At 42.4% G+C, this 15,507-nt stretch overlaps 1 protein-coding gene across 1 annotated transcript in view; it reads left to right on the top strand.

The window, feature by feature from the left end:
- The first annotated feature begins 5,922 nt into the window (after positions 1 to 5,922).
- Positions 5,923 to 15,507, top strand: part of LOC103188779 (centromere protein P) — a 64,481-nt gene continuing 54,896 nt past the window's right edge. The window contains exons 1-6 of the mRNA XM_007908884.2: positions 5,923 to 6,001; positions 8,257 to 8,396; positions 8,622 to 8,785; positions 9,293 to 9,378; positions 10,498 to 10,586; positions 15,036 to 15,132. Coding sequence (XP_007907075.2) covers positions 8,275 to 8,396; positions 8,622 to 8,785; positions 9,293 to 9,378; positions 10,498 to 10,586; positions 15,036 to 15,132 — 558 coding nt within the window. The 5' untranslated portion in view covers positions 5,923 to 6,001; positions 8,257 to 8,274. The remainder of the gene's footprint in view (positions 6,002 to 8,256; positions 8,397 to 8,621; positions 8,786 to 9,292; positions 9,379 to 10,497; positions 10,587 to 15,035; positions 15,133 to 15,507) is intronic.

Below are 15,507 nucleotides of genomic sequence, written 5' to 3'. Positions count from 1 at the left end.
ATGCTTCAACTGGTACATGAAAATGATTTAACAACAACAAAATGACATTTATAGAGCGCCTTTCACGTCAGGAGGACGTTCCAAAGCGTTGAACAGTCAGGTGTTGGGGCTCGAGCAGATTTAAAATTACCAAGACAATCCAGTCAGTTTTTTTGGATAATACTTACATCACAGAGGTAGAACCAGTTAGTGGGTTAGTTAATACAAAGTATGTTAGTGGACGTGGTAAATAGAAGAGAGTAGTCTCATGGGTGAGTGAAATCACAAGATGTCAAAACCTCTAGGCTATCAGTTCAGTTCTAGTGCCTTATCTGTGGGGGTTGGTTCAGCACTGTTCATTTCAATCTCTCACTATTGCACCACTTTCCGGCTGAAGAAATGGCCAGGTGACCTGCTCCTTAGCCTCTGTTATTACTGGACTATATGCAAGTGATTGACATGAACTTCACCTCCATTTTTCCCTCACAGCTGCTCCATTGCTCCTCTCCAGGATTATAGCCAGAGAGTGAGAATCTCACTAGAGGCACAAACCTGCAATGATCACTCCACTTACATTTGTAAATAGCAGATTAACCAAAGCCAATTATTTCAATGCGGAACTCCTGGTAAAACAATTAGTATTGATAATACGCTTATGCAACTACCGCTCACCTTGTGTCCAGATATTTCCGTTCCTGGCACTGCTGATTTAAGGTGAAAGTTCTCAACACCAGCCTTCTTCAGAGACTCTACCACTTGTGCTTTGCTGTCCACTTGTGGTTTGTTTTTATTTTTAGCTGCATCCTGTCTCTCCTGAACAAGCCTACATGAAAATTAAGAGTTTACCTGTAAAATACACGCCTCTTGAGTTTTTGTCATCAAATGAAAAGTAAAGTGAAAAGGTTGTAATTTATTTTGAGCATACCAAGGGTCTTAGGCCTTGAAATTCCAAATAGCTTTAGCCTTACAGCTATTTTGCTATATATGCAAGATTGTGGAAAAAAATTAAAATTAATTCATTGGTTTTCTTAAAACTGACCAGTATCAGCATTTTCCACAAATTTAAATTAGCTGCAAGACAAATGGTCCAACTGGCAAAGAATAAGCAGCATTTCTGGCCTTGCTCTCTAGAATAACCAAACATTTTTTTTAAGTACCCCAGGTCAAAAATCTTTTTTCAAAATTGAAATAAAAATTGGATTTATTTAAATTTTACTGCAACGATGCCTATGGAATATTAAGCTATGGAATTTCATAAAACATTTTCTCAATGCCAAGCAATAGACAACGCATGGGATGGAAATTACTGGCATCATATAGAAAACTGAGATAAAAAGCATACTTACAAATTCTTTAGCATCTATAATAAATTATATTTGAAATCAGTCTTTCTCCCTAAATATCAAACTGATATCCAGAACAAAATCGATGGAAAATTTTCATGGAAAATTATGAAATGCTGAAATCCCAGTGTCCTGGCTAACAATCTCCAAAATAAAATTGGTTAGTTGTTTCATGGCTATTAGTTGGGACATTGCTGTATGCACTTGGGCTGCAGCCTTTGCCCACAAATACAAGAAGAAAAAATTACATTTATAAAGTGCCTTTCACATCACGAGGATGTCCCAATACAGTCACTCCACAGTAAACCCTGTCAAACGCTTTGGGATGCCCTCCCAATGTGAAAAGTGCTGCCCACTTACTTATGTAAAAAGCTTTCTTTGGCCAGTTCGATCTGTAGTGTCCCACCTTTCCAATTTGATTTATTCAGAAGTGAAATGCCTAAAAACAAAAACAAATAAAACTGCAGAAGATATGCATGGATATCTCAGTTGATTCAGTTGTTGAATAATTTAATTGAAAATCACACATGGTACATCCTGCAGCTAAATTGTTTTCATTTGTGATACTGAATTCTCCAACACTGAGTAGTCCACAAGTTAACAAACCCCATGAAGAAGTGCTAGCAGAAATAACAGTTTAGATCCGCAGCCTTGAGGCAAGCAGGAGTAATCTTTGCCTGCAGATGCTTTTATATTTACCTTATTTTTAACTGAAATGTATTTTTGTATAATCATGCACCCTCTGTGGAAAGACAACTAAGACAAAAATGTGGAAGAAATTCTGGATCACAATAGCAAAGCAAAATGTGTAGATTTTAAAAACTGGAGATATATACAGATAAACCCCAGCCAGCCAATGGTGGGGGCGGGAAGCATGTGTGTGGGTGGGGGTAAGATCCAATTCAGAATTTCCCGCTAAGTGCAATTACATTGCAGGAAATTGCAAAAAATGCACATGGGGTGCTGTAAATGCTGATAATACATTTTCCGGCACTGTAAATGCATTTCTACCACTGCTTAAATAAAAGTCACTCATCCCCAGACACTGGATGCCAGAGCAAGGCCATTGAGGCGGGAAGCTGTGAGATCATGGGGGCTGCTGAGCGAGGTGTTGGCTTTTGTTTTTGGTTTTGGGACCCGGTCTGGCTCGGGTTGAATTCCGGATACCTGAAGTCCAGTAGTCTAGAGGGGTTTACTGTACCTACATTTTTTAACTCTTTTTCAGAAGAACTCATATTAATATATCCGAAAGTCTTCACAGGATTTCCTGGAAAGATAATTTGAAAATTACAAAGAGTTAATTTCAAGATGTACATTAATTTGTAAAACCTTAAGTCATTCCTGACGATAAGAAACTAGAAATCAGTTACTACAACAGCTTGAATATTCAATGCTCTAAGACACTACTCGATGTGAAAGGCGCTATATAAATGCAAGTTGCTGTACATCAGAGAGCATGGTAATCAGAACATGGTCACACAAACATGTTTGTATTCCAGTCTCAAATAATACTCCATTTGGGCAACTCAAAGAGGAAATGCTAGAGTGAAACTTTGTTTTATTACTTTTACTGTGAACTTAGAATTTACTCAAACCAGGGATTTTTTCTTATTTGGATAAGTGGTTCCTCAATTACTTGTAGTATCTCAAGGGTTCCTATGGGCTGGGCTTGGATTCTTTAAAGAGGGCTGGTCCAATGGAGTCAAATATCCTAGCCCAATTTATAACCCGCAGATCACAAAGACTATCACCAATAAAACAGGGCCTTAAAGTAGGGAGGGGAGGAAGACCAGTATATCTTATTAATAGTTAAATTGCAATGAACTTTCCTTCACAGACAACATTAATCTGAATTACACTCTTAGTGATGGTGCAGTAATGATGGGCAAACATCAACATTACCTTTGTCATCCTTCCTGATTATAATTTCCACATTCATTACATCTCCAAACTTGCTAAACCTTTCTTTGATTTCACTTTCAGCGACTGTGTGATGCAATCCTCCAACAAATACACGCTTTAAACTTTTGTCTGTCTCCATTTTATGATTTGTTTCTCAGAAATAACAAAAAAGCTCTGTTAAAGAGATATAGAAACAGAAGATTTAATTACAGTAAAAGTAATAAACCTTAACAGCACATTCCATTCCTGCAATTTTAATTACAATATTTGAAAACAGTATCTATTAAGGAAAACATGTTAATTAAATATAACGACAAAGTATATCAAAGAAGTACTTCCTTTAGTTTTTATTCTTTTTCTTGTTTTTCGTTTTAACACATGGAAGTAGAAAATATACATTATTTAATTTAGAAAAAAAGTGAAGAACTGAACAAAGAGAAAGAAATAACAGTAAAGTGGATTTCCTAGAGAAATGCAGAAAAAAATTAAACCATCAGATCACTGCAAAAGTGATCTGTGTGTACTACCACCGTGCTTATGTAGACATTTCCTCTTGTAATTCCTAATCTTGCCAGTTGCTAACTAAATCTTTGTAAGGTTTCACAAAAGGTTAGGTCCCTCTACATGGCAAAGGACAGAGTTTATTTGAGAATGAATCAAGCATCAAGCTATGGTTTTTTTTAGAAAATCATTTCAGCAATCCACACTGCTGCTATGATTTTACTTAATGGGGGGGGGTGGGGTGGTGGTGTTACCCTGACCCACTGTTGACTTTCCTCCTAAAACTCTTCTGATCTCAGCTACCAATTTGGGACTGATACTAAGTGTAAATGGAAAAGCAATTGGTGAGACCAGCAGCAGCATTCTTACAGTAGTAGCCTGTTCAAAGCAACATTGACACAGGCATGGAAAATCTTGCAATTTATTATTCAAAGAATTATTGCAGAAAGGATTTTTTTGGAAGGGAAAAGCATTTAATTTGTTAGTTAATAACTTATCCCAAACTACATGAAATAAAAGCCCAATATTAAACTTTCTGAATAATTTATACCAATTTATTTCATACTGCCATCCAGTGGTCCAATAGTGTAAGTTAATTGAAACCTTACAATGAAACAGATCAAAGTTGAGCTGCGCGCAATAATTTTCACAACACAAAAAAACTAACAAACTAAAGAGCTTACATTCTTATAGCATATCATCATGGCAAAACAGATCAAAGAACTTAACAGTAATTAATGTCAAATGTAGTCACCGTTTATGTTGATATATCAAATCCCCACATCAATACTTTAATTCACAATTTAAATTGGCACTCCAAGGCAGTGTGCAACATTGTTGGAAGTGCCATCCTTCGATGAGACGTTAAACCAAGGTCCCGCCAGCCTGTTCGGGCAGAAAAGGGAAAGGATTACTCAAAAAGGAAAAGGATTCTTCCCGGTACCCCTGATAAAATTGATCACTTACTCCAATGTGTTTGTGGGAGGTCAAAAGAGTACCACAGAGGAACACCAGTGCCAGCCTAGCGTGGGTTCAAGACAGGCGTCAAGTCTTGCCCGACCGACCCAACTGTCCAGCGCCTTGGGACGTCCTCCCCACGTGAAAGGCGCTCTGTCAATGAAATCTTCTTGTTGTTGCCATCACAGTCCAAACTCACACCTTAATGCAGCGTTGGGGTAAATTGCAACAACGTGCATTTGTGTAAGGCCTTTCACATCATGAGGCCATCCCAAGGCGCTGGAAGGACATTGTCCATTGTAATGCGAGAGGTGCCATCTTTCATGTGAGATGTTAACCCGAGGTCTGGTCCGTTCAGGTGGACGTTCAATATCCCGTGGCACTGTTGGAGGAGACCGGGAGTTTCTCGCGGTGTCCAGGCCAACAATGAGCGCCCGCAAATAAAACCGGTCGCTCACCCGCAACTGACTGCCGTATTCCTTCACCCACAAGAGACACAATGAAGAAACACTTTGCAGTGAGAACCACAGTAAAGCAGATGGTGGAGACGCCTCGAGAGGACGTGATAAGGCGCTGCATCCAACGCTGAGGCTCAACCTCCCGGCGCGGGGCTCCCACCCGCAGTGTGACCCACTGGGGCCGTTACACCGGCGGCTCTTCAACCCCCGCCACCCCCCCACCCTCCCAGCCCCCACACACCCCACCCAGCTAACCCCCCACATCCCCGCCCCCCCACACCGCTCGGGCACCTCTTTGAGATAACAAGGCCGCGGGGCGGGCGGGCGCCACACGGCGGGAAGGCCGACTTCAACCCGCGCGGCCTCCGGACCTTCAGGGGAACGTCGGCGTTCCGCTCAAGTGTGAACCCCCTCTCCACGCACCACACCCCCTCCCCACCAGGAAACCCCCCGCAGCCCCCCTTACCCCGAGCGCGCGGCCTCTCCGGGGCCCACCTGACGGTCCGGCGCCCGCACACCTCTCGCCGGAGACCCCACGCACTGGCAACACCGACCCAACCATCCGTGGGGGGTGAATTTTTTTAAACACAAGCCCAGTCCAGGCCTGTGGGCTTCAAGCCATCGACATAAAACACCGACCAGGATGTGAACAATACACACACCGCACTCCTCTCTCAGTAAACGTTATACGCCAGAAAGTATATGTCTATTTGAGCCCCGCGGACTCTCCCTCCTCCCCCCTCCTCGCGAGCCGCTGAGTGGAGCCGTCCGCGGAGGGAGCTCGCGCACCGGCAGTTGGGCGCGTCACGTGGTGCGGGACCCGCGCTTTTCAAACAGCCATCAACAGCCGCCGTCACCCGGGTAAGAGCTGCCCGGTACACAGCCCCGGCACCCCCTCCCCCCCGGTGCACAGCCCCGGCACCCCCCCGGTGCACAGCCCCCCCCCCCCCCCCCCCCCCCCCCCCCCCCCCCCCCCCCCCCCCCCCCCCCCCCCCCCCCCCCCCCCCCCCCCGGTGCACAGCCCCCCCCCCCCCCGGTGCACAGCCCCCCCCCCCCCGGTGCACAGCCCCCCCCCCCCCCCCGGTGCACAGCCCCCCCCCCCCCCCGGTGCACAGCCCCCCCCCCCCCCCGGTGCACAGCCCCCCCCCCCCCCGGTGCACAGCCCCCCCGGTGCACAGCCCCCCCGGTGCACAGCCCCCCGGTGCACAGCCCCCCCCCCCCCCCCGGTGCACAGCCCCCCCCCCCCCCGGTGCACAGCCCCCCCCCCCCGGTGCACAGCCCCCGGTGCACAGCCCCCCCCCCCCGGTGCACAGCCCCCCGGTGCACAGCCCCCCGGTGCACAGCCCCCCCCCCCCCCCCCCGGTGCACAGCCCCCCCCCCCCCCGGTGCACAGCCCCCCCCCCCCCCCGGTGCACAGCCCCCCCCCCCCCCCGGTGCACAGCCCCCCCCCCCCCGGTGCACAGCCCCGACCCCGGTGCACAGCCCCGACCCCGGTGCACAGCCCCGACCCCGGTGCACAGCCCCCCCCCCCCCCCGGTGCACGATACCTTTACATTCGATACCGCGCCTCGTCAACATGTCTCCCTCGCGGTGTGTACTGTACTGTGGAGTGCAGTGACCGTGTAGGCGCACAGCGGCCATGGAGTGAGTGAGGACTGTACCCGGGGGTGGGGTGGGGGGTGTCTGCGGCCAAGGACAGTGGGAGAGCCGCCCCACCCCCCGTTGGCTGGTGCTGGGGGACGGGGACGGGGGGGACACGGGACAAGTGTTCCAAGGATGGCTTCCCCCCACCCCCAACAAAGCGCTGCGCTGGAGTGTCAGTCTCTATGGTGGGCAGCGAAATAAATGTTCTTGATTGACTCTCTCTTGATTTACGCCGTTTATCAATACATTGATGGATTGATTGATTGATGATTTAACTAAATCAATACATTGATCAGATAGATAATAAATTGGTCATTTTCAATCTACGACTGTTTGTGGGACATTGCTGTGCGCAATTGGCTGCCGCGTTCGCCCACAAATATGCAGTCAATTCACTTTACAGTGTGTTCTGTGAAGCGCTTTGGGACGTCCTCCCGACGTGAAAAGCGCTCTATCAAATGCAAGGATTATTATTATTATTATTATAGGTGGGGAGCTGTGAGGGCATGAAGGGATTTGAAAATGAGCGCGAGGATCCTGTAATGCTTTGTGGGGGCTGCTTTGCTATCATGGAGGATAGAAGAAAATCCTATTTGAGAAGACATTTTGTGGCATATTGTCGTCACTTACTTACTTACTTACCGACCGACCGACCGCCAAGTGTTTTATTCTGAAGGATCCGATTAGATTTTATGAAACTTATATAGAAGTGGGTGTTTGTGTCCTTGTATTGTAGTACTGTAGCTCTGACACCAAAAGGTGCTGTTGCACCGCGTAATTCAAGAATATCATTTTTTTTAAAAAGACAAAATATAAAAGTACTGTAGTACACTTGGGCAACCGCGCAATTATCAAACTCTTTCTACAGCAATTCCGTGAAATACTCTGTACAAGGAAGAAAAGGTTTTGATCAGGAACACTTATTTTTTTTGAATAAATTGTTCTAAACCCAGACCTTGTGTCGATTTGGTTATTAGGCATTTCCTGCTCTGTGTGTTATCAATCGGTAAAAGTAGTTTTCTTTATAACAGGAATCAGTACAGAATGCTTTAACTGTACATTGTAACTATATTATATTAAGTAGGGATTGCATACCTTCTTGAATTGAGTTACCTGACACCCATAGATAACATAGAGCTCCCCTTACTTATTGATCTATGCTCGGTTAACTCTCAAATGTAGTACAGGGAAATTGCTGCATTCGTGAAGGTGCTCTTCTTTGGGTGAGACATTAAATCGAGGTACATTGCTGTGCACAAATTGACTACCACACTTGCCTACAAATACACATTCACAACTTTTTACAGAAAACATTTCAACTTGATACGGTGCTATATCAAATGCAACGATTGTTATTATTACTATTATGTTACCTCCTCTATTTCACCAATGCTGCCTGTGCTGTTCTTTACTGTTAAATGAAAACATTTTGCTAAATATCCAGAATGACACAAATTTGTGTTTTAATGTAGCAAAATTGATCAAGGAGCATGTTTCAGGCTTATGAAGATGAGATCCATTCACTGGAGGAAGAGATCAAAATGTTGGAAGAACAGTCCCAAGACAGTCAGCAAGATAACGTTCTTAATTCTGGAGAGAATCTTAAAACTGCGTAAGTGATAGAAAGACAAACTGAGGAATATGTAATGACATATATATACATTCTGTTATAGGTAAACTCATGCAAAGATTGTGGGTTGTGAGTTTACAATGCCATTTGAGCATCTTGCATTTGAGAATTGCATTTTCAAAGTCCTATCAACAGGTTCTAAGTAAAAACGTGCAATTCCAGCTGTAGCCAGTTCTTTGGACATAATTCACAATTTTTTTATTTTAGGGAATTGCATAGAGAAAATCTCACCTCACTGAATCCAGAATTATGGAAATGCTCCAGCACCGATGTAGAAAACCAGATTAAGGAGACTGAGTGTCAGATTGCCTTTCTGAGCCAACTAACTGGCATTTGTTTCAGTAAATATGACATGCAAACAGTGGAGAAAGGTAAGTGTACACTTACCCAATTTCAGGAAGAAAACTATGGATGTAATTAATTTTCAGTCAAAACATTTCACACACAATTCTCTACCTCATTCATTTTATTACTAAAGCTGTGGCATTGAATACAAATTGGAAGTTGTTAGCATCAAGCGGTTTTATTGTCTCTTCCTATTTGCTAGCTCAAGATAAGTAAGAAAGTAAAAATATTTGGGCTTTATTCTAATATGGGCCTTCCTCCATTGATTGGTTGGAGTGAATGATAAAGACCTTTGTTGTACCAGCTCCAGAATTCGCACCACCATTAAGTTGGAGAGTCGGTCGAAAGATTAAACTATTTCTATGTGGAGTTTAGGGCATTGAAGCAGTGTGAAGACTGTTTCACCCTGCTCGTTTGTAGCTCGACAAAGGTATTGATGTCAAGGTTCAAAATTCTCCCTTCATAATTAGTATAATCTGTGTTTGTCCATCCTTATTTTTGACGAATGATGCTTATTAACTTTTCACTTATAGATAACAACAAAGTCATGCAATGCAGACTATTTGGGAACAGTCGAAGCGTGCATTTTGAGCTTGAATTTGAAATGATGGAAAATAAGGTATTTATTAACAAAATAATAATAATCCTTGTATTTGGTTTACAACAACAACAAAAAAAAATTACATTTGTAAAGCGCCTTATCATGTCTTCGAGACGTCTCAAAGAGCTTCACAGAATATAACGTAGTATGAATTGACTGTATACTTTGTGGACAAAATGCGGCTACCAGAGTAATGTCCCACAAACAGACGTGGATTGAGTGACAAAATTATTATTTAATTTTTTTAAGGGATTATTACCTTAGGGAAAACAACGCATTCCTGCTTAGTGCTAGGTGAACAGAGGCATGTGTGAAGAGTAAGAGTAAGGAAACTTGCCCAACGTTTCGCCCTGCTCGGGAATCAAACCCAGGTCCTCTCGCTTGCGAGGCAAGCGCTCTAGCCGCTAAGATACAGAAATCCACAGTAGTTTGCAAAATCATAAACTGCACTATCAAATCTCATTTATTTATAAAACCAGGTTAGATGCATACACTATCAGTTGTTTCACGATAGTGAGAAAACAATATTTTTTCACTATGATAGAGGTAATCAACTCAATTGAATCAAAATCTAATCTGTTCCAAAGCATATGGGCGATTGTTTACATTTTATAACTCTATGTCTTATTTTGTAAAGCCCGATTCATATCCCAGGAATATTATTAAATTCCATATTCCCACTTCCACTCCTTCTGAAATAATACTTCAGTGAGAAACTTCTGCTCGTTAGAGCAAGTTGGCTTTTCCTCAAACTAACTGGGATTCATCTTATAAACATGTGGTATCTTTCTCACACACATACTTTCTTTCAACATGTTCTTACACTGCTTTGATTTACCGATATCTGATTTATATGTTGTTTATTTATTTGTGAAATTAATTATACTGTATTTTTAACGTGCCACAGATTTTATACCTAATGAATTAACAAGAAAAGTTTTAAAGTAAAATAGTAAGAAAATAATTAATTTCCCTTTGACTACATTTCACACAAATTATGGTCTCTGTAAAGATAATGTCTGGGATCAGTGTATATTAGTATGTAAGTATGCTGCATAAATCAGGTATCCACATATCCACACTTATCTGTATTTGTTATAAAAGTAGAAAAACTGATGGACACAATTTTTCTTTTAGATTGAAGGAAATGTTGCAGCTATAATTACAGAACTGAACATTATTTTGGAATCCAATGAATTCTATGATTTGAGCAGATTTATATCCAGGTATGTCTTGATAATTTCAAGTTCTCATATGAAGGCAGATTTATAGAATTCTCATCTTTTATTACAATCAATTAACCATCCAAGTCTTTTCCCCTTAACTTAATGAAAAATATTCTCTACTTTGTTCCCAATGTAGAATTCTTGGATTGATATGGATATGTATTAATTTTTAGGCCTTGACAAATTGTTGGGATTTTTCAGGTGTCTGAATCATAATCTTTCGTAGTTATGCATGTGGAAGAACTTCCGCATCTTAACATTAATTCCTGGAACCCAAATCTGCTATGTTTTGTATGGTTGCGTACCCGAGGGATTAATAATCACTCCATATCTAGTATTTTTCTGAATCTTTACATGAACTTGTGCCAGACTAAACTCTCTTGAATAACAGAAATTATTTTGTAGCATAAAACTTCTGTATTTTATTTACAGACGGTGGTGGTGCCCCTTTATAGAACCCAATTACTGTGTTATAACAAGGCTCTACTATCCTTTGCTTTCAATTATTCTGTTACTCATTTTGCCAGCAGCAGAGGGTGCAATAGATACATGTTCTTATTCTTTACTCTTTATCTGATTCTTGATCATTTTTGTGATGATAAATTGGATCAGAATTGGTTACATAGTGGAACAATGATCGTAACAGAGCAAGCAACAGACCTGGCAGAATTATTGATTATGTATTGTAAAAGTAAAATCATTGTTTCACAGAAGGAATGGAACAATATGTTATCTTAAAATTAAAGGAAATTGATTTTGATTCTGCAGGTCATCTTTAGCCCCTAGAAGTATACAACAACAACAAAATTACATTTGTATAGAGCCTTTCACGTCAGGAGGACGTCCTAAGGACCTGGACATTCAGAGTTTCAGACCTGAGCTTGGGGTCGGGGAAGGTGGAGGGCAGGGCGGGAAGCAGGGAGATCGAAAATACGGTGGAAGAGAAGGATCTTGAGATGGGACTTGAAGGAGCCGAGGGAGGGGGTGAGGCAGAGGGACTGTGGGGTGGAGTTCCAGAGAGTGGGGGCGGAGTGGCAGAAGGCGAGCGAGGCGGGGAATGTGAAGCAGGCCGGAGCCCGTTGAGCGGAGAGAGCAGGCAGGATGGTAGGGGGTTAGGAGGTCGCAGAGTTAGGGGGAGCAAGACCATGGAGGGCTTTTAAGGTGAGGACCAGGATCTTGAACTGTATCCTCTGTGTGAAGGGAAGCCAGTGGAGTCGGGCAAGGATAGGGGGATAGGGTCACAGATCCTGGTGCGGGAGAGGACACGGGCTGCAGAGTTCTGGATGATCTGCGGCCTATGGAGGGAGGAGTTGGGGAGGCTGACAAGCAGGGAGTTTACATAGTCAAGCCTGGGTGTAATGAAAGCAAGTATGAGGGTCTCAGCGGCCTGCGTGTGAGTCAGTGCCAGAGCTGGGTGAAGATGTGGGGGATGGCAGAGCGGGTCATGGCACAGATGTAGTGGGGCGTGGGGAGAGAGTGATTGAGAGAGAGAGAGGCCAAATGAGAGCAGACTCTTATGGTTCACTGTCAGAACAGATGATTGAAGCCTTCCTCAGTTGTAACGGGGGACCGAGGACAGACCCTGAGTGACATGCCGTGCCGTTCAGTTTCCTCACAGCAAGATCCCTCTTTCCCCAGTGAAAAACTCCTCTACTTCCCTTGCAACACCCCCCGCCTCCTCACCCTAGCTCTATGATGCGATCTCCCGACCTAGCCGTTCCCTTTGCCCCAAACACCAGCTTGCTTCATGTCCCCTCACCCCATCTTCCCCACCATCAGTATTTTACACCCCACTCTGGAGCTCCATCCCCTACGAATCCCTCCCTCCCCTCTTTCAAGGCTCGTCAAGACCTAACTCTTTCACTCATCATTTCCCTATACCCCAGCTCAGGTGCCCAGCCGGCAGTGTCAAGCACTTTAGACGTTCTTCTTGATATGAAAAGGGCTCTGTGTAAGTGTTATGTTTCTTGAAGGGAAACACAAAAATATTCCTTCTGCGGCCTGCAGACGTTCCTCAACCCTGGCATCTGGCCCTCAGCAGCCAAAATATTGCACTCTGCACTAAACTATAAAATTATAAAAGCTAATGTATACAGCGCTCTAAGAGACTATCTTGCATGAAGGGCACTATGTGCATGTGAGTTGTTACCAAGGTTGCACAATCTTCTGTAGTTCATAGATATATTGTTAAAAAAAATTCAGACATATGCAAAGTTTAAAAAAAATTCAACTTATACAACTGTTAATAAATTCCAGTGAATTAATTATTTCTAATCAGAAATGCTCCACGTATGTCTTACTGAAATGTGGAAAACAGAGTATACAGCTTGAAACTCTATCAAGGTTGGGACTGAAACGTTGCCTTGCATTTATATTGTGCCAAAAGTTTATGTAACATGGCAACATGGAAGCACATCTGGAAATTATTGAATTGAATTCGGTCTTTTTCTTGGCAAAAATATGAAGGAAAATTGAATACCGCTGGATAATAAATCTTAGCAAAGGTTGAAGAGGTATTGTATTTGGGTACACTTTTTCCAGAAAGGTTTTCTTTATTCATAGTCAGATTTTTACGTCAATGTGATATTTTCATATGAAATTGCTACCTTTCTGGTTATTTCTGCTGTTTCTATTAAGCTAAAACGGTTTGGTAACAGATCCGTTATTTTCACTTTGATTCTGTCTGCTCCACCGTAGGACTATTTATTTTTACTCTGGAACCACCCAGTTGGTCATTTCTCTGTCCTGTCTATTCCTGTATTTCTATGTTGAAGCAGTAATGTATAGGAATATAATAATAATAATAATCCTTGCATTTGATATAGCGCTTTTCATGTCTTCTAGACGTCCCAAAGCACTTCACAGAATATACTGTAAAGTGAATTGACTGTATATTTGTGGGCGAATATGAGAAGCCTATTGAGCCTCCTTCCCCATTCAGTGTATGAGAGCTCATTTTAATTCTATATCTATATGTTTTTTTTCCCCCGCTTTAATATCCTTACTTAAAAAGTATCTGTCTGTCCATACGTCCATCCATCTATCTAATCTCTTTTGGTTAGCTCAATCAACGGTATTAGCAGTTAGTTCCAATCCTTTGTGAACATTTGTTTGTGGACTTCCCAGGTGCTTATTCTAGTCTGATTCATCCCAACATGCCAACAGGCTATCCCCTGCCTGCCCAGAATAAATTGATTTGAAAACACGTCCAGCTCTCTGAGACACTACCCACATGAAGGGCGCTATAAACAGTAAATGCAAGTTGTTAAGGGCTAATACTCAAGCCTTCTGTGTTTTGCCTAAAATACGTTTCTGCTGTTCAAATATAATGTTGGTTTTCTAACTATTCAAGGAATTGGTTTTCATTACTAGATCTGTTTTGTAGTTTATTATAGTTTCATAGTTTTTTATACCCTCTTGATTCCAATCCCCAGCTTGGGTGCAAAACTTTAATTGTCCAGCGCCTAGGGACGTCCTTGGGAAAGGCAGTATATAATGTCATTTTATTGTTTATCAAGAAGTTGGTGTCTTCCATACAGCATCATCATATTGCTAAAGATCAATAGAGTCTGATTTTCTTTTCATATGATCTTCAGAAGGATGTCAGTGAAACGTTTTTTCGCGATAATCCAGCAGCTTTTTCTGGTTGCAGCTCAAATCAAAATGTTTTAAAATTCAAATAACAGTAGATTCCCTTTATAAGGCAATACTTGGGTGAACCTGGTCAGCACTGCCACATTGTGATCTCATTGATCAAATGACTGGTGATGACACTACATGTGTACAGAAAGCCAGCCGGCTTCACTGGTGCACATCACACTTCAAATTGCGATGTCACACTTCAAAAGAGGCTGTCATTTTGCATTGTCATGGTTCAAAACAAAGTTATTTAGAATGATGATGTGTGTCACTGGAGCTTTCTGCACGCAGTTTCAATGAGTAAATGTTGGAGTCCACACCCCATTTGTGCTGTAATCTCTAATACAGCGAATTATGTTATGCACAACTACCATAGCAGGATTCAAAACCTTGACTTCTGGAATGCTACTGGTGTAAACCACTAACATTACATGGTAATGAGAAAAAGAGGCAGAATTTGCATATCTCTAAGTACATTGTGGTTTTTGCCAAGTGATGATTTTTGCCACTCTCGCTCCTGTGGTGTGTACATGGAAGGGAGGAGTAGACCAGGTTTATTCTAGTGGTGATCAGTGGTGATCAAGATATCAATAGTGACTAGTGAAAGACCTTCCTCACAAGTAAGTTCAGTGTTCTGCCATTCTATTTCATTGCATGTACTGTGTCCATGTTGTCTGAAATAAGAATTCACTTTGCAGAAAGTGCTTGAACTATCTTGTAGATCTCAGCACAGAATTCAATGTTAACCGTAGCTTGTTAATACTTTTAGATTTTTTTTGTGTTTAATCAACTTCCCGTTTTATCTTCCAGAGCTGAAGAACAGAAGAGCCTTTTACTATTTTTCAGAACACTCTCAGTTTTTACAAAATGGTACGATTGTCGTCAGAGCACTTTTCGGCATTTCAAGGTAGGACAGCATCTTAATACCCAGTTCTGATGTCTTCAATCACTAAGTTCCATTTTAAATACTTTTAAGGAATTTTATGACTGAAGTTATGAGTGTATGCCATTAAAGCTAATCTTGGCCTTCAATTAGGCAGAAAATGCACCACTGAACTAATAGAAACCTAATTTTCCTGGTAGCTGGAGCATTCAGCAATTCCATTCAAGAGTTTTGCATTTGCAGGGAGCTGTACAATAAAATTGTTGGCCCAAGCAGTTTAATGCTTTAATGTTTGAAAGATGTTGATGAATTAATCAATCAGTGCTAATTGAGGCGTGTATTGACAATGGCATTCAACAGTCAAGAGTTCTATAGTGAAAACTGGTTGTTGTTGTTTTA

The sequence above is a fragment of the Callorhinchus milii genome, unplaced genomic scaffold (genome assembly GCF_018977255.1).
Source record: "Callorhinchus milii isolate IMCB2004 unplaced genomic scaffold, IMCB_Cmil_1.0 Scaffold12, whole genome shotgun sequence".
NCBI classification, from domain to species: domain Eukaryota; kingdom Metazoa; phylum Chordata; class Chondrichthyes; order Chimaeriformes; family Callorhinchidae; genus Callorhinchus; species Callorhinchus milii.
The sequence above is the reverse complement of the archived record's forward strand: the minus strand, read 5'-3'. Positions and strand labels throughout refer to the sequence as shown.